At 41.5% G+C, this 18,343-nt stretch overlaps 2 protein-coding genes across 4 annotated transcripts in view; one reads left to right on the top strand and one right to left on the bottom strand.

The window, feature by feature from the left end:
- CEP95 (centrosomal protein 95) overlaps positions 1–6,406 on the bottom strand; it is a 38,260-nt gene extending 31,854 nt beyond the window's left edge. For 2 of the 3 annotated variants that reach the window (XM_034640883.1, XM_011231403.2), the window contains exons 1-3: positions 6,102–6,225; positions 4,540–4,668; positions 3,311–3,418 (exon numbers count right to left, since the gene is read on the bottom strand). In XM_034640883.1, coding sequence (XP_034496774.1) covers positions 3,311–3,418; positions 4,540–4,668; positions 6,102–6,120 — 256 coding nt within the window. In that variant the 5' untranslated portion in view covers positions 6,121–6,225. Of the gene's footprint in view, positions 1–3,310; positions 3,419–4,539; positions 4,669–6,101 lie in introns of all 3 variants that reach the window. The other variant, XM_002924506.4, reaches the window with a different exon arrangement.
- A 555-nt stretch (positions 6,407–6,961) lies between these two features.
- DDX5 (DEAD-box helicase 5) lies at positions 6,962–13,601 on the top strand. The gene is made up of 14 exons (XM_034640884.1): positions 6,962–7,188; positions 8,400–8,565; positions 8,889–8,985; positions 9,080–9,213; positions 9,339–9,404; positions 9,674–9,815; positions 9,896–10,056; positions 10,153–10,325; positions 10,672–10,782; positions 11,010–11,071; positions 11,146–11,205; positions 12,147–12,148; positions 12,454–12,676; positions 12,895–13,601. The coding sequence occupies exons 1-14, from the start codon at positions 7,145–7,147 to the stop codon at positions 13,296–13,298; spliced, it is 1,845 nt and encodes a 614-aa protein (XP_034496775.1). The 5' UTR covers positions 6,962–7,144; the 3' UTR covers positions 13,299–13,601.
- The last annotated feature ends 4,742 nt before the right edge of the window (positions 13,602–18,343 follow it).

The following is an 18,343-nucleotide window of genomic DNA, read 5'->3' as shown; positions in this document are numbered from 1 at the left end:
AGTTTTTTTTTTAAAGATTTTATTTATTTACCTGAGAGAGAGAGAGCGAGCACAAAAGCAAGGTGAGGGGCAAAGGGAGGAGCAGACTCCCTGTTGAGCAAAGAGCCTGATGTGGGGCTTGATCCCAGGACTCCGGGATCATGACCTGAGTCAAAGGCATACGCTTAACCGACTGAGCCACCCAGGTGCCCCAAAACATGAATTTTCTGATGCCTGATTATATCTGAAGAAACAAAAGAAGCAGCCTTGAATATGTTTGATTATATTCCTTCCTTTATCAAGAAACCAGGTAAGTGGACTTAAGAAAACATCCCCTGGGGCGCCTGGGTGGCACAGTTGTCAAGCGTCTGCCTTCAGCTCAGGGCGTGATCCCGGCGTTCTGGGATCAAGCCCCGCATCAGGCCCCTTTGCTAGGAGCCTGCTTCGTCCTCTCCCACTCCCCCCGCTTGTGTTCCCTCTCTCACTGGCTGTGTCTCTCTCCATCAAATAAATAAATAAAATCTTAAAGAAAAAAATAAGTAAGGCATAGGGAATAATGTCAACAATACTGTAATAAGCATTGTATGGTGAAAGATGGTAACTACACTACTCACAGTACTATATAATATACTGAACTGTCGAATCACTGTTGTACACCTGAAACCAATATAACTTTTTATGTCAGCTATACTTCAATACTTTTTAATAGATTTTATTTATTTATTGGATGGAGAGAGACACAGCAAGAGAGGGAACACCAGCAGGGGGAGTGGGAGAGGGAGAAGCAGGATTCCCGCTGAGCAGGCAGCCTGATGAGGGGCTTGATCCCACGGAGGCAGACACTCAATGACTGAGCCACCCAGGCGCCACAATACGTTAATAAATTTTCTTAAAAAAAACTGTCCATGCATAGAAAACCTTTTTTAATCTCCTTACCCCCAACTTCTCCAGTCCAATCTCCCACCAAATCCACTTTACACCCAGAAGTTAATCTTTAAACAATCCCTAGCACAATACCTGGCCCATAATAAATTTTTAATAAATGCTAAATTGAAATATTGACAAGAAATGGGTTGGTAAAAGCATGGAAACTCAGCATGCTTAGTGTGACCTAAAATGGACTCTAATCAACATCAGGTATGGACTGAATTTAGCTTGAGACACTTGAGTTGTCTTTTGGGAGATCATGCCTGCATTCTCATAAGTTCAAACCAGTAAGGGAGAGGCAAAATGGAAATCTGGTATTTGAGAGAATCTAGCCATTCGAAACTTCATTCATGACACAAAACAAACCTAAACCAGAAATGTGATGTTCAACAACACTACTAGTACAGATGGACAACATTTGACAATTTTTTTTTTCTGTTTAAAGCAAACAGAAATCTTGTTCTTAAGCCTTATGTTTTTCTGGCTTAACAAGATACACAAGTATACCCCAAGGGCATACTCAGAACTTCTCAGTTGCCAGGATGGGGAGCATCCTCTGCCAACCCAGCAACTAAGACCGCTGGCCAGAATGCAGTGCTTCGTGGTATAGGAGATATTGCTTTAAACAGAACACAAGGAGTAGAAAGCTGCTCTGCAGTATACCAGAAGAGGTAAGCAGTTTTGCAACTTTTCATGGGGTGGGTGTGAGTTGTCAGGAGCAGCTCTGCGTTAAAAAGTTATATACGGGGGCGCCTGGGTGGCTCAGTGGTTGGGCCTTTGGCTCAGGGCATAATCCCAGAGCCCTGGGATCGAGCCCCACATTGGGGTCCTCCGCTGGGAGCCTGCTTCTTCCTCTCCCACTCCCCCTGCCTGTGTTCCCTCTCTCGCTGGCTGTCTCTGTCAAATAAATAAATAAAATCTTAAGAAAAAAAAAGTTATATATGCAAATACAACCCTGCTATAGATTTAAAAAGCACAAATACCAGAAATTGCCCTATTCTAGTGATAAAGCAATTCTAAATTGCAAAAATACAGGAAAACCCTTGGATTATCCTTCAAAGTGAATTATCTCCAAACAACATTTACTCACCTAGAGCTGCACTCAAAAATTTAAGACAGAGTATTTTCCTAAAAGTTTGCCATCAATATTAAGATGTAAATGACCTATCCTGATTAATATTTCTCTCTTAACTGTCAAACCAGTAGTGTAAGTCTTCTCTTAGTGATTCAAATATAGTTTCAAACCCACAGATTCCCTCTCTTCCTTACCTTGAAATAATTTCCTGGAATAAGCTTCATTTTCTTACTATTTAAAATACAGGGATTTATATTTGCTAAGTTTGGCTTTAGAATACAAGCATGATATACTTTATTTTGGAAAAAGTTCACAATTTAGTTTTGTTTTGAATACACAATATATTAATGGGTTTAAAATTCAAAAAATGCAGGGTGCCTGGGTAGCTCAAACATCCGACTTTTGATTTTGGCTCAGGTCATGATCTCAGGTTTTGAGATCAAGCCCCAAGTCAGGCTCCTTAAGATTCTCTCTCCCTCTGCCCCTTCCTCGCATTTGTACACACACACTCTCTGTCTCTCTCAAAAATGAAATAATTCGCTAAAGTGCAAAAGGTGTATCATGAAATCTCATCCCACCTTCATCCCGTAGCCCTGAAGTTTCTCTTATTGGAAGCAATCAGTATTATAGATTTCTTGCACATGCTTTGAAAGAGTCCTTCTGCAACCAATCAACTGCATATTTACTCTCCTCACCTTTGTTTTCTACAAGTAGCACCATACTCCGCACATTAAGTGCACATTCTTCTGACACTATATACATTGGAGGCTACTGCACTAATATGAAACATTTTACATAATGAGCATCATCAAAAGTTTTTTACAGTGGCAGAATAATTCCGTGTATGGAGCAATCATAACTTATTTAACCTGTCCCTATTTAGTGGACATTTAGATGTTGCTAATTTTTACCTATCACAAACAAGCAGCATGTTAGCTTTAAAATAAGTAATGGCACCTGGGTGGCTCAGCTGGTTAAGCATCCAGCTCTTGATTGCAGCTCAGGTCTTGATCTCAGGGTCATGAGTTCAAGCCCTGAGCCTACTTAAAAAAATAACAAAACAAAAAATAAAAGAACGAAAACAAAAAACATAATTCAAACGACCAGCTAGGTACTTACATCTCAGACCCAAGTCCATCACAAACTCAATGTTTGACTCTCCTAAAAAACCTCTCAAGGATGGGTGCCTTAATTCTACCATTCAATGGCCTTGGCTCAGTGTTGCTGTTTGGTCTATTTCATAAGCTTACTCATTTGGTTAACAATGTATAGGGTTCTACCTAATTATAGTAAAATATAAAATTATTTGATGGTTAAGTATATACCAACCTGTTATGTGAGACAAGCTGACTTGCAGGTAATCCAAGGCCAGTGAATCAATTACTGCTTGTACATTGTGAGCTTCATCCTCTTGACTCCTGGGAATAGCTATGAGGTCTGTGGAAAAAAAGCTACATAATTTTTCATCTGAGGGTCCCAGTTATCACAGTCTCTGGCCACGCTTCTAAATGAGGTTAACTGCTACAAAATCAAGTTCCACCCAAACAGAACAAGCTATAAAGTACAGAAAAAGCTAACAGCTTGAATTCTACATAGCGCCTTTATTAGTTGAATAGTCAATCAACATATATACGAATATGCTCTACAATAAGCACCATACTATAGAAAGATAAAGAGATCCCTGAATTCAAAGAGATGCTAATACTCTAATAAAGGAAATAATACATGAAATGAGACTTTAACCCATAATCATGGGCTACTTTCCATGACAGAAAAAAAAACCCACAACAGGTACAAAAGGAGAGTTCTTTTAAGTCTTGTTAAAGCAGCCTAGTAGGAATTATTGGCATAATGATTTAAAAGGTCAGTATGGACCAGACAGAGGAAAGATTTTAACATCAACTTATACTTGGAATTTCTCCTCCGTTACTGAGGAAGATGAATGTTTTGGGGAAGGATGAAAAAAGTATTTTAAGAGACTGACCTGATAACTATATGCCTCTACGCTCAAAAGGAGGTTAAGACTAACATCAAAGATACCAGCTAGACGCCATCTCCATTATTCCAAGTGATGAAGGCACTAATTCACGGTAACAGTGGGAAAGAAACAGAGACTACACACAGTTTTAGTACTTAATGGTTGTAAGCTACATAAACAGAGTCAGTAGAGGAATCTATGAATAAGGACTCTGAGATACTTAACCAGGGATTCAGGACAAACATCAACTTGTATCTGTAATATTGGTTAAGTAACAAGACCCAACAAATTCAGAACCTCTGAAGATACATTTACAGAAAAGGTGTGACTTTCATGAGGTATTAGGCATAATTAAACAGTAATGACCAAAACCACTCGAACTGATTTGACCAAGGCTGTTACTATGTGTGGGTCTCATTAAGGTATTTATTAAGGTAATGAATGCAATAATTAGATAGAAATAAGATATAAACAAAAAAATATTCAAGATTTTATAAATACCGTAGGATCTAACTGAGGGCACTCAAAACTCCTGGCTTAAGATATAGTCACTATTACTCCCACTTTTTAGTGCCCTTACCTGGTACCTTTTCTCCCAAAATGGATTGGTAAAGAGCAATAAAAACATTAGCATCACAATCTTCTATTTCTCGTATCCTCAGGTGTATATGACATTTCAAAAGAAGGTTATTGGCAACAGTTATCCACTCTGTCAGGAAAGGAAAAAGATCAGCCTTAAATAGCACTAGAAAAAGTCACCCTTACAAAGACAGACACTGAATGATGTAGAAGATAAAATATTTATTATAGAAGTTCAAAGACCCTCAGGCACGATTTTTGAAAACATATATTTAATTTCTTGGGATGACTTCCAGAGTGCTAGAATTTTAATGTTAGTCGAAACTATGATGCAAATCCAACCTTCACTAATGCAACCTAGTAGCTTAAGTTATCTTACCCCTTTTCTTATTTTACCAGTCATACCTAGCTGTTTTTATTTAATACATACAAATAAACGGGAATATATGTCATAAACAAGACAGTTAACGATAGTCTGAGGTTACCATAAACTAATTAACAGATACTGCTTCAAATTCCCAATGGTATTAGTCATGTTTTTACCCAATTATCTTGTGCAAGTCAGAATTTCTCCGGTGCCCAAATAGGTGGTAATTAACTTAGGCTGTTAAAAACTGAAATAATGACACCAACACTATAACATTTGTTAGTTTTTTTAAAATTACATTTAATGTAAAAAATAAAATATAGAAAATACATAAAAAGTCCCTAAATTCAGAACTAGTACATTACCAACACCGTTGGAAGTTTCCTGTGTACCACCGCACCCAACCCCCAGATACGGTAGGAATTAGCAAGGTTATTTAAAGACTTTCTCGAACAAAGGTAATTTAGAAAGCCTGACCTACTTGCTCCCTGATATAATTAGCGATTAAGGAAAAAGTCCTTTTACTCCGTATTTGACATATTCAGGATGTTCTGGAAATAACGATGTCTGTGTGTTTAAGGCACGTTATTCCCCCCCACCCCACCATGCCCACTTCTCATAGCTGACCAAAACNCCAAAACACGACAAGTCGTTTGAACGCGGTCCTGAGGGAAGGGATGAAAGCGTCCCACACAACCCAACCCACTTGCTTTTCGAAAGCGGTTGCTAGACAAAGTCGGTAACTCCAGAGGGCACTGAGGAGAAAAATCCTCCTCTACTCTCGCAGGAGCACCAGCAGATCTTAAAAGTGCCGTTCCCCAAAAGTTCAATGCACATGCAGGGACGGCCTCAGTCCCCACAGTTCAAGAACCAGAGAGCACGCTAACAGTGGCTGGATTCTCTGGAGAAATACCAGTCCCGGGAAGACGCTTTCTGACTGCCCTTTTTGCAGCCAGGTTGAAGGCGTGCTGCGTGCCTCGCCACGGGGTCCTTCCTCCACACCCCAAAATCACGCTCAGGCCTCTAGGCCGACCGAGAGCGGGGCTACGAAACCCACAAAAACCGCCCACTACGACGGGGTGTCAGCCCAGACCTAGGCAGTCCAGCCAAAGGACTCGAGATAAAAGGGGTAGGAGCGTTCGGGGGATCTAAACGGTTTCAGTCCACACACACCGGCGCTCCGGGCCGAGACTCACCAGCCTCTGAGCCGGCCATGTCACGGAGGCAGGTCGCCGCCGGACTCCCAGCTGGGCGCGCGGCGGACGGCGTCCTGGAAGGGCCGCACAGCGCAAACGCAGCGCTCAGGTGGGGAGAACGAAACTAAAGGGCAGGGGGTGAAAGAGGGAGGGACGTTAAAACGGCTTCTCGCTGCTGATTGGTCATCACGGGAACACTTCCTTTCGCAAAACGCGCCGAGACGGCGGTTTGTGGGCTCTAGATACCATTCTCCGCGGGCAAGATCCCGCTAAGGGATTCTCAGGTGGGTGGGTTTGACAGGCCGGGTCACCCAGCACCCCTGGCTGGTCTCCCGGGGGCATTAGTACGGTACTTCCGGTGAGCTATTTCGTTTCGTATTCCTCCGCCGACGCCAAGTGGTGAAGTAGTGCGGACCGCTTACCCGATGGGCGGGAGCAGGCACGTGACAATGTCAGGCTCCGCCTTCCCGTTTCACTTGGTTAGGGGCGTGAAGGCTCTTTGGAGACGTAAACATCTCCAAGTGGGCTGAGTGGGTTGGCCTGTGCTGGCCATTTTGTCGGCTGGGCTGGACCTGGAAAAGGGCGGGTTGGCTTCCTTGAGGTGTGGAAAGACGAGAAAAAGGTGAAGAAGCGAGTGTAGGCTGAGGCATCTCAGTGTAGGTGGGCCCAACCATGAAAGGGGCCCCAAACCGGAGACTCTGAGGGAGGGTAAGGGTGGGGGTGGGGCGAGAACATGGCGGATCCCGGAATGCCGGCGGGCGTTGCGGCCTCTGCGCAGGGGCGGGGTGATTAGGTCATAGAGCGGCTCCCAGAATTCTCTGCGGCGGAGGAGGCGGTCCAGGCTATAAAACCGGCTGCCGGGACGCGGCCGGCACCTCATTCATTTCCACCGGTCTCTTGTCGAGCAGCTCCGGCTCCTGTCACCGCCGCCCCTCCGCTGCTGCCGCCCCCGCAAGGCTTTGCCATCGCCAAAGCCACCTGCAGCGACTCGTCGCACCCTTTTCTCTCCACTTTGTTCCCCGCCAACCGCAACCATTGACGCCATGTCGGGTTATTCGAGTGACCGAGATCGCGGCCGGGATCGAGGGTGAGTGTGCGAACGGACTTGTCAGGCCCGGCAGTGGGGGATGGGAGGCCGATGAAGGTGGCGGCGGGCGGGGGCGGTGGGAACTTGGTTTCTCAGCCTATTCTTAGGCTTTATCAGCCGAAGGTTTGCGCCATTTTGATACTTGTCCAAAACTGACAGAGGGGTGTTTTCCTGTTAACGGTCCTTAACCTCGCCTTTTGTTGGCGGGGGAGGGGACGTCGAAGCCCCCCTCCCCCGACGATAGAGCAGCTGTTGGGAGAAATCGGGGGAGCGTATTTCGATGGGAGGAAAGCGCGACGCTTCCAGGAGAACGAAGTCACCGCTGTGAGGTGTATCTTTTCGGGAGGTGTTTTAGGGCCCCCGGGAGGTCTCCAGTACCCGAGGGGGTCGCCTCTGAAGCCACTGATGCGGCGGGGGCAGGAGGGCGGCCGGCACCGCGGGAATAGGCCATGTGGCTGAGTCGCGGGTACAAAATGCCGGCGTCGGACATGGCGGCGGCGCCTTTGTTACCCCGCCCGGCGGAGGAGCTCAAAATGGCAGCGTCGAGAAAATGTGGCGCAGAGAGAAATGCGAGACAAAGGGGGAAGCGCCGCCCCAGCGGGAACGCCGCCCGGTCCGGGACTCCTCCCCCGGTAGTTGCCAGCTCCTCCTCCTCTTTATTTTTGCGTTATATAATTTTGCTAGCTTGATCGGGAGCCCTTCCGCCGGATCCCCCCAATTCGATAGCTTGCATAAGTGTCTCTGAGACCACCGTCCTTGTTCTGTTCTCATTGCTGGTGCTGTCTCATTATTTCTTAAAACCACAGCTTTGCTTGAAAACAGCTGATAAATAACATTGCTGTTGAGCACCTCCCTTGTATTGTCTCTCTCCCAGACATTTAATTCGTAAGCTTACGGGAAAGACTAGGAGCCACAAGCTGTTGTCTATCCTTGTAATCTGAACTTCAGGCGTTCAGGTAGCCAGTTTCCGATCTGATAAATCCCGGGCTGTTGACTTGGCTTCAATAGTGTATTTGGGACAACGGGAAGTGAGAGATGGTGCTAATTGTGGTTTTTGAGAGCATGACCGTCACTAAGGACGGTGCTAAGCCTTAAACCTCGAAAAGTCACTCATTAACCTGCAGTGTGTGCCAAGGGACAAGAAGTCTGTATATAAACTTTTTTGTAGACGTTTGAAAATATGAGTAACTTCTTTTGTGCTTTAATTTCAGGTTTGGTGCGCCTCGATTTGGGGGAAGTAGGGCAGGGCCTCTATCTGGAAAGAAGTTCGGAAACCCTGGGGAGAAACTAGTCAAAAAGAAGTGGAATCTTGATGAGCTGCCCAAATTTGAGAAGAATTTTTATCAAGAACACCCTGATTTGGCTAGGCGCACAGCAGTGAGTAATTTCACATAGCTTCATTGGGCTGTGACTAAATAATGGCTTCTCATAAGTTAAAATAGGAACAGAAGTCTGGGAAATGACCAAATTTAGGGAAATTCACACTTTCTCAGTTAAGAGGTGGTACTTTGGAAACAGGTGGCTTCTAATTTTTTTGCTTAGAGTGGTTAAATCTCGTTCTGTGTAGGTTTTCCATATGTGGATATAGGTTTTAAATGACCCCATTAAAGTTCACTGATAGTTTATGAATTTAGGGGCCTGCTGACTGCATATTAGTGAAGGATGTCATGGTACTTAGAATATTACAATTTGTTTTATAGCAAGAGGTGGAGACATACAGAAGGAGTAAGGAAATTACGGTTAGAGGTCACAACTGTCCAAAGCCAGTTCTGAATTTTTATGAAGCAAACTTCCCTGGTAAGTGCCAGTTTTGAGCCACCCGCCCCTTTTTTTCTTATTCCCCCTTTTTTCTTGGCTTCACTGAATTTTACTGAATTGTTGCTAATTGCAGCAAATGTCATGGATGTGATTGCAAGACAGAATTTTACTGAACCCACTGCTATTCAAGCTCAGGGATGGCCCGTTGCTTTAAGTGGATTGGATATGGTTGGAGTAGCACAGACTGGATCCGGGAAAACATTGTCTGTAAGTGTGGGAGAATTTTTGAGTTTTAATCTGTGATTATATGCTAGAGAAAATGGATTAAGCATATAAAGAAACCAGAAGTCTTTTAATTTAACTCCTGTCGTTTGCTTCCCCACCCGAAATAGTATTTGCTGCCTGCTATCGTCCACATCAATCATCAGCCATTCCTAGAGAGAGGTGATGGGCCTATTGTAAGTATATGTCTGTATTTTTTCTTAATTTTTGCATAGGAATACAATGCAGAGATTTGCTGTGTAGACTACGTAGCAAAAAAATAATTCTCGTAGTGTTATATATAGAGGTTAGTTGTCTCAAGTTAATTTAGTTGGAGACAAAGCTGCCTTGATCATACTTCAGTATTGAACAGCAAAATCAGTGACCTGCCCGTGTAATGCCAATCAGTTTAAAACTAGGATCCAGGAGTCTGCTAAAACCTGTTCCACTTTTCGTTTCTCTTTAGTGCTTGGTGCTGGCACCAACTCGGGAACTGGCCCAACAGGTACAGCAAGTAGCTGCTGAATACTGTAGAGCATGTCGATTGAAGTCCACTTGCATCTATGGTGGTGCTCCCAAGGGACCACAGATTCGTGATTTGGAGAGAGGCATGTACCAAAACTTTTTTGTCCCTGTTGGGTGCTGGAAGTTCTAGATGTCATAGTTACATCTGTGTGTTTAATTGAAGGTGTGGAAATCTGTATTGCAACACCTGGAAGACTGATTGACTTTTTAGAGTGTGGGAAAACCAATCTGAGAAGAACTACCTACCTTGTCCTTGATGAAGCAGATAGAATGCTTGATATGGGTTTCGAACCCCAAATAAGGAAGATTGTGGATCAGATAAGAGTAAGTGCCTTTAAAAATGTTTTATTTTCCAAACATCGTTTTGAATTTATTCTTAGAATACATTGTTTTGTTTTTTTTTTATCCAAAATTCTTTAGCCTGATAGGCAAACCCTAATGTGGAGTGCAACTTGGCCAAAAGAAGTAAGACAGCTTGCAGAAGATTTCCTGAAAGACTACATTCATATAAACATTGGTGCACTAGAACTGAGTGCAAACCACAACATTCTCCAGATTGTGGATGTATGTCATGATGTAGAAAAGGATGAAAAGTAAGTTTTCTATGGAAGTCATAATTCTAAAAATTCCGCCACACAAACATAGGAGTTACCCTTTCATAGGTTATCCTGCAAGTGACTTTCAGTTGGGTGCAGTGTGAATGTGTTCATTTAAAATTAGTCTGTCAGTCTTCCTGAAAAATGTTTTCTTTCATTCGCATAATTGGTTATCACTGTATTTATAGTATTTCTTTAGGTGAAGGAACGTGCTTAAGGACCAAGCGTTCATGCAGGTGTTTTTTCTGGTAGCTATGTAAATTGGACATAGTGCTTCAGTGACTATAAATGTGTGGCCATAACCATGGACTTCTTTTAAAATTGACAATTTTCCCCCCCCAAGACTTATTCGTCTAATGGAAGAGATCATGAGTGAGAAGGAGAATAAAACCATTGTTTTTGTGGAAACCAAGAGAAGATGTGATGAGCTTACTAGAAAAATGAGGAGAGACGGGTATGTGGGCTTCGATCAAAGCTGGTGTATGAGAGACCTAAGTTTAGGGGGAGGGGCAAACTGATCAAGAGTAATGGATTTGAATGTCATGAATGACCATTTTCTGGTGTAAATAAAACTGGATACTTCAGGTGACATTAAAGGGATTTGTGACTAGATAGGCAGTAGACTAAAACTGGTCGGGTTTCAAATGTGAGCCTACTGATAACGGTTTTTCTTTAATGTAGGTGGCCTGCCATGGGTATCCATGGTGACAAGAGTCAACAGGAGCGTGACTGGGTTCTAAATGGTTAGTCAGATGAAAAATTTTTTTTCTCAAAACCTGGAATTCTCAGATTATTGATGATCCTTTCTTTTTCACAGAATTCAAACATGGAAAAGCTCCTATTCTGATTGCTACAGATGTGGCCTCCAGAGGGCTAGGTTAGTAAAAACTCGAATTCATGGCTTGGTTTCCCAGAAGATCTCCATATAATTTTTTTAAAGAAAGTTTATTGCTTTCTTTAACCTCTGCATTTTTTCTAAGTTTTTTTCATATAAAGGTGCAGTCTTTGTGGCAAGGCCTAGGCATGACAATCGGAGGACTCGAGGGGGATGGAGGACTAGTGATCGGCTGGCTGCTTCCAGTCGATTAGAGAGGTGAAAAGCTGAAAGTGTGCCAGTAATCTTCAAAAGGCAGAACATACCACCTCTGCCCCGTAAACTGTTCTCTCCGGGGGAAAAAAATGGAAGTTATCCTCACAGTTCACTGCCGTGGTATTTCTTCTGTCCCATGCTTTGCATGACTGCCATGGTACAGCATTGTTTCAAACTGTTTACTGTGATCTGTGGGTCTTTGAGTTTCAGTGAGTTTGCTGAAATGTTGAAGAAATATTTCCAAACTTCAATGTTCAATGAAATTTTTGTTCAAGTTTGAAATGGAGAGAGCAGCTTTAAAAGGTACTAAGCCTTTTACAAATTGGTGAGTACTGGCACATGAGATCTAGAGCCAGGAGCAACTTCTCACACTTAGTCAGTGGGAAAAGAGAGCAGTGCTTTGAAAGTTCCTCCCTCACCTACACAGTAGTCGTCATGTCGAGACCTGCCAGAGAGAGACACATTCTCAAGTGAATCCTGGCTTCTTGGAAGCGCTTGCCTAGACGAGACACAGTGCATAAAAACAACTTTTGGGGGACAGGTATGTTTTTCTTGCAGCTGCGGTTGTAAGGTCTTGGCAAGACAAGCAGTGTGGCCCAGAATTTTGAACTTCTGATGAGTGTGTAATGCAAAGGACCATGTACATTTTTGTTTAAAGGTCCTCAAAATGAGCACATGAAGAGGTTGCTGTGAACCTTTAAGTGGCCCTACTGCGCAGAAGCATTCAGATGTCACTTGATGATCTGTAAGGGGACTTGCTGGTTTGGGAATATGTTAGAGAATACACATCCTTTTGACAGGCTCTCTATCCATTGGGTGGGTAATGAGACAGGTAGATGGTGTGTGCTTTTTTTCCCCCCCCCCTTCCAACTTCAATGGTATTCCTACAGAGAATGGATAACCATTTTAAACTGTATTTTTTGCAGCCCGTACCTTCTTGGGAATACAATTGTCTAACTTTTTATTTTTGGTCTGGCTGTTGTGGTGTGCAAAACTCTGTACATTGCTATTTTGCCACACTGCAACACCTTACAGGTGGAAGATGTGAAATTTGTCATCAATTATGACTACCCTAACTCCTCAGAGGATTATATTCATCGAATTGGAAGAACTGCTCGCAGTACCAAAACAGGCACAGCATACACTTTCTTTACACCTAATAACATAAAGCAAGTGAGCGACCTTATCTCTGTGCTTCGTGAAGCTAATCAAGCAATTAATCCCAAGTTGCTTCAGTTGGTCGAAGACAGAGGTTCAGGTAAGACCAACCTTCATTAAGAAATGTTGGTGATTTGGGGTCACATGATTGTCTACAAATCCTTTAAATGGGATTGGCGGGTGAGTAAAATCTTCAATATGAAAACACTTCACACGTAGAGTGAATAGAGCTTCCTAATTCCTTCTGTGTTAGTAATGATTTGTGCCATGGAAATAATCAGCTTGCAATTTTTTTTTTTTTCTTTTCCTCCTTGACAGGTCGTTCCAGGGGTAGAGGAGGCATGAAGGATGACCGTCGGGACAGATATTCTGCGGGCAAAAGGGGTGGATTTAATACCTTTAGAGACAGGGAAAATTATGACAGAGGTTACTCTAGTCTGCTTAAGAGAGATTTTGGGGCAAAAACTCAGAATGGTGTTTACAGTGCTGCAAATTACACCAATGGGAGCTTTGGAAGTAATTTTGTGTCTGCTGGTATACAGACCAGTTTTAGGACTGGTAATCCAACAGGGACTTACCAGAATGGTTATGATAGCACTCAGCAATACGGAAGTAACGTTCCAAATATGCACAATGGTATGAACCAACAGGCATATGCATATCCTGCTACTGCAGCTGCGCCTATGATTGGTTATCCAATGCCAACAGGATATTCTCAATAAGACTTTAGAAGTATATGTAAATGTCTGTTTTTCATAATTGCTCTTTATATTGTGTGTTATCAGACAAGATAGTTATTTAAGAAACATGGGAAATGCAGAAATGACTGCAGTGCAGCAGTAATTATGGTGCACTTTTTCGCTATTTAAGTTGGATATTTCTCTACATTCCTGAAACAATTTTTAGGTTTTTTTTGTACTAGAAAATGCAGGCAGTGTTTTCACAAAAGTAAATGTACAGTGATTTGAAATACAATAAATGAAGGCAATGCATGGCCTTCCAATAAAAAATATTTGAAGACTGAATTAAGTGGAAATTGTACTTTATTTTACATATATAATGTCATGTAAAACTTTTGCTTAGATGGTCTGTTTTTTTAAACCATAAAAACTAAATTGACTGCTCCTTTCTATAATGGAGGTTTGGGAAGTGGGGAGATCAGAAGGCCCTTAGAATTATCTATTTATATTACAAGAATTAAAATGAGATTAAGTAAATTTACAATTGTAGGGTAAATTGCATTAAGGCTTTCTGTCAGTACCTCATCAGGTGAGTCATTTAATAGCCTAATTGTTAGCAGAATGGTGAAGTAAGATTAAAATAGATAATCAGCTGTATAGCCCCACCCTCAAATTGCTTAGTGTGAGAGCAACATGGATGACTATTCCTTTGCAAAAATTTTTTCATTTGAAAAGCTCCAAATAACTTGTTTTTTCAGAGTAGTTTATATTCTTGCTCTTGGCTCTATTGTAAATTACCAAAATGGTGAACAAAGCTAAAAGACTACACCTTTTAAGGTCTTTGGACAAGAGCTAAGTTTGAATTTATATAGATCGTGGTCTTCAGGCTCTTGGCACTAACCTGTAGTTAACACTGGGAATCATGAATGTCTTTATGATAGTTCAGGGAACTCCAACTGAAGGGTCTATTCATATTCAAACAAAATCCTGTTGAAATTAATGATTAACTAAGAGGAGGCAACATAACCAAAAGCACAGTAACTATTGTATAAGTCATCTTGTTAGGTCAACATGGTTTTTTTTATTGCTAGAAAGGTCGGGAGGAGGGGGGTTTTCAGATTTAACTTTGACTCACTTGTCTCAATAACGACTTAGAAATAGAACTGGATGTCTTCCCAGAGAGTCTGGTATATATGTTTCTTTTTGTCAGGAGAGGAGAGGTCTTCATGAGACTTCATTTAAATTCTGATTATTAAACCGAGGCTTTAATTGGTGTCAATGCCTTATCTCTCAAATGTAAAACTAGAATTTGCTTGGGGTAGGGGATGGGGAAGTGGTATTTTTAGGACTAATACATTGAAAACTGACTCAGCCTCTGGTGACTTGAACAGTTTTCAATAGCATGGTTAGTCAAATTCATTATGACTTTTAACTTAAAAGAAGCTTTTGGGGTAGGTTGGAGTATTTATTACATATTTTACTGTTTAATGTCTAACGGCCTTTTAATTTGTAAACATTGAAATGATTGTGGGGCTGTGGAAAACATTTACCTATTTACCTTTGAAGTAAGTTTTACGACAGTCCACTTTTTAGCATGTGTGTTGTGTCCAGCCTGTGGTTGTCTGAACTAATAAATGTGATTTTTCTCCCCATTCTCGCTTTTATTTATTTGTGTATAGGCCTCTTCCCTAGTTTGTGTTTCCTCGTTGGAAAACACATTAATAGAGCCCAGCTTTTAATAGAACTTGAGTTTTAAATAGAATTTTTAAAGTAAAAGCGTTTTCCAGCAAAAAGTCGTGTTTTTTTTTAAACAAACTTCTGCACACGTGCTTGTATAGAATGTTTTTCTGAGCCTGTCCTGCAACATGTTACACGTAATGATGAGTTAACATGACACTTAAAATTTAACTGCTAAGCTGTCCTCTAATGAACTTCCCCTTGGTAGTTGAATAGAATCTAGTAGCTTGTTCTCTTCATCTGCATTAATCTTTCAAGGTTACCCTAATTACTTTAAGGGAGGCTAGAAATAGGAATCATAGACTTTGGAAGCAACCCTTTCCTTGTAAGGGATGTGCCACTTTCCACTAGTTGGGCAGTTCTGAGGGCTGAGTGTGAAAATGAGAAACTGAGGCCCCAAGTGCCTGCTAGTCCTGGATCTGTCAAAACATTTTATCAAATGTTTTGATGGACCTGTAAAAGGGTTCTCTGGTAGAAAAACTTGCCTTTGTATTAGAGATTACCAGTGTGCCTCCACATTGACCTGGGCGCCTTGTTTAAAATGGCTGGGCCCCTCTCAAAATGTTCCCAGGGGGTGCAAGCACTGTAGGCTGAGAAGTCCATCCGTTCCGCCGTCACACAATCCCATTCTCACTTCTGTAGGCAGGCAACATGGCGGCAGCGTATATAATGCGTTACGGCTAAGGCCTGGGTCTCTAAACCACCGTAAAGGGCTAAGACTTTAAAAGTGGGAACTGGTTTATTTTCGCCAACACTTAAATTTGAAAAGGCGTATTTAAATGATCTGGGGAACGCCTAAGTATTTTGATGTGATTTGCAAAAAAAAAAGCAAAGCTCACTCCTAGTACTTCATGATAGTGAAAAGTAGACGGGAACGGCCTTTATAGGTGCTGAAAGACTTAACCGGCGCCTGGGTGGCACAGCGGTTAAGCGTCTGCCTTCAGCTCGGCGTGATCCCANAAATGCAGAAATGACTGCAGTGCAGCAGTAATTATGGTGCACTTTTTCGCTATTTAAGTTGGATATTTCTCTACATTCCTGAAACAATTTTTAGGTTTTTTTTGTACTAGAAAATGCAGGCAGTGTTTTCACAAAAGTAAATGTACAGTGATTTGAAATACAATAAATGAAGGCAATGCATGGCCTTCCAATAAAAAATATTTGAAGACTGAATTAAGTGGAAATTGTACTTTATTTTACATATATAATGTCATGTAAAACTTTTGCTTAGATGGTCTGTTTTTTTAAACCATAAAAACTAAATTGACTGCTCCTTTCTATAATGGAGGTTTGGGAAGTGGGGAGATCAGAAGGCCCTTAGAATTATCTATTTATATTACAAGAATTAAAATGAGATTAAGTAAATTTACAATTGTAGGGTAAATTGCATTAAGGCTTTCTGTCAGTACCTCATCAGGTGAGTCATTTAATAGCCTAATTGTTAGCAGAATGGTGAAGTAAGATTAAAATAGATAATCAGCTGTATAGCCCCACCCTCAAATTGCTTAGTGTGAGAGCAACATGGATGACTATTCCTTTGCAAAAATTTTTTCATTTGAAAAGCTCCAAATAACTTGTTTTTTCAGAGTAGTTTATATTCTTGCTCTTGGCTCTATTGTAAATTACCAAAATGGTGAACAAAGCTAAAAGACTACACCTTTTAAGGTCTTTGGACAAGAGCTAAGTTTGAATTTATATAGATCGTGGTCTTCAGGCTCTTGGCACTAACCTGTAGTTAACACTGGGAATCATGAATGTCTTTATGATAGTTCAGGGAACTCCAACTGAAGGGTCTATTCATATTCAAACAAAATCCTGTTGAAATTAATGATTAACTAAGAGGAGGCAACATAACCAAAAGCACAGTAACTATTGTATAAGTCATCTTGTTAGGTCAACATGGTTTTTTTTATTGCTAGAAAGGTCGGGAGGAGGGGGGTTTTCAGATTTAACTTTGACTCACTTGTCTCAATAACGACTTAGAAATAGAACTGGATGTCTTCCCAGAGAGTCTGGTATATATGTTTCTTTTTGTCAGGAGAGGAGAGGTCTTCATGAGACTTCATTTAAATTCTGATTATTAAACCGAGGCTTTAATTGGTGTCAATGCCTTATCTCTCAAATGTAAAACTAGAATTTGCTTGGGGTAGGGGATGGGGAAGTGGTATTTTTAGGACTAATACATTGAAAACTGACTCAGCCTCTGGTGACTTGAACAGTTTTCAATAGCATGGTTAGTCAAATTCATTATGACTTTTAACTTAAAAGAAGCTTTTGGGGTAGGTTGGAGTATTTATTACATATTTTACTGTTTAATGTCTAACGGCCTTTTAATTTGTAAACATTGAAATGATTGTGGGGCTGTGGAAAACATTTACCTATTTACCTTTGAAGTGAGTTTTACGACAGTCCACTTTTTAGCATGTGTGTTGTGTCCAGCCTGTGGTTGTCTGAACTAATAAATGTGATTTTTCTCCCCATTCTCGCTTTTATTTATTTGTGTATAGGCCTCTTCCCTAGTTTGTGTTTCCTCGTTGGAAAACACATTAATAGAGCCCAGCTTTTAATAGAACTTGAGTTTTAAATAGAATTTTTAAAGTAAAAGCGTTTTCCAGCAAAAAGTCGTGTTTTTTTTTAAACAAACTTCTGCACACGTGCTTGTATAGAATGTTTTTCTGAGCCTGTCCTGCAACATGTTACACGTAATGATGAGTTAACATGACACTTAAAATTTAACTGCTAAGCTGTCCTCTAATGAACTTCCCCTTGGTAGTTGAATAGAATCTAGTAGCTTGTTCTCTTCATCTGCATTAATCTTTCAAGGTTACCCTAATTACTTTAAGGGAGGCTAGAAATAGGAATCATAGACTTTGGAAGCAACCCTTTCCTTGTAAGGGATGTGCCACTTTCCACTAGTTGGGCAGTTCTGAGGGCTGAGTGTGAAAATGAGAAACTGAGGCCCCAAGTGCCTGCTAGTCCTGGATCTGTCAAAACATTTTATCAAATGTTTTGATGGACCTGTAAAAGGGTTCTCTGGTAGAAAAACTTGCCTTTGTATTAGAGATTACCAGTGTGCCTCCACATTGACCTGGGCGCCTTGTTTAAAATGGCTGGGCCCCTCTCAAAATGTTCCCAGGGGGTGCAAGCACTGTAGGCTGAGAACTCCATCCGTTCCGCCGTCACACAATTCCATTCTCACTTCTGTAGGCAGGCAACATGGCGGCAGCGTATATAATGCGTTACGGCTAAGGCCTGGGTCTCTAAACCACCGTAAAGGGCTAAGACTTTAAAAGTGGGAACTGGTTTATTTTCGCCAACACTTAAATTTGAAAAGGCGTATTTAAATGATC

This window comes from Ailuropoda melanoleuca, chromosome 13 (assembly GCF_002007445.2).
Source record: "Ailuropoda melanoleuca isolate Jingjing chromosome 13, ASM200744v2, whole genome shotgun sequence".
Lineage (NCBI taxonomy): Eukaryota > Metazoa > Chordata > Mammalia > Carnivora > Ursidae > Ailuropoda > Ailuropoda melanoleuca.
Note: the sequence above shows the minus strand (reverse complement) of the source record. Positions and strands in the feature narration are given on the sequence as shown.

Excerpts from the sequence above, each read along its gene's own strand:
- DDX5 (XM_034640884.1), top strand. The coding sequence starts at position 7,145 with ATGTCGGGTTATTCGAGTGACCGAGATCGCGGCCGGGATCGAGG. Across the intron at positions 7,189-8,399 it reads GATCGCGGCCGGGATCGAGG|GTTTGGTGCGCCTCGATTTG; the intron begins GTGAGTGTGCGA and ends CTTTAATTTCAG. Across the intron at positions 12,677-12,894 it reads GGTCGAAGACAGAGGTTCAG|GTCGTTCCAGGGGTAGAGGA; the intron begins GTAAGACCAACC and ends CCTCCTTGACAG.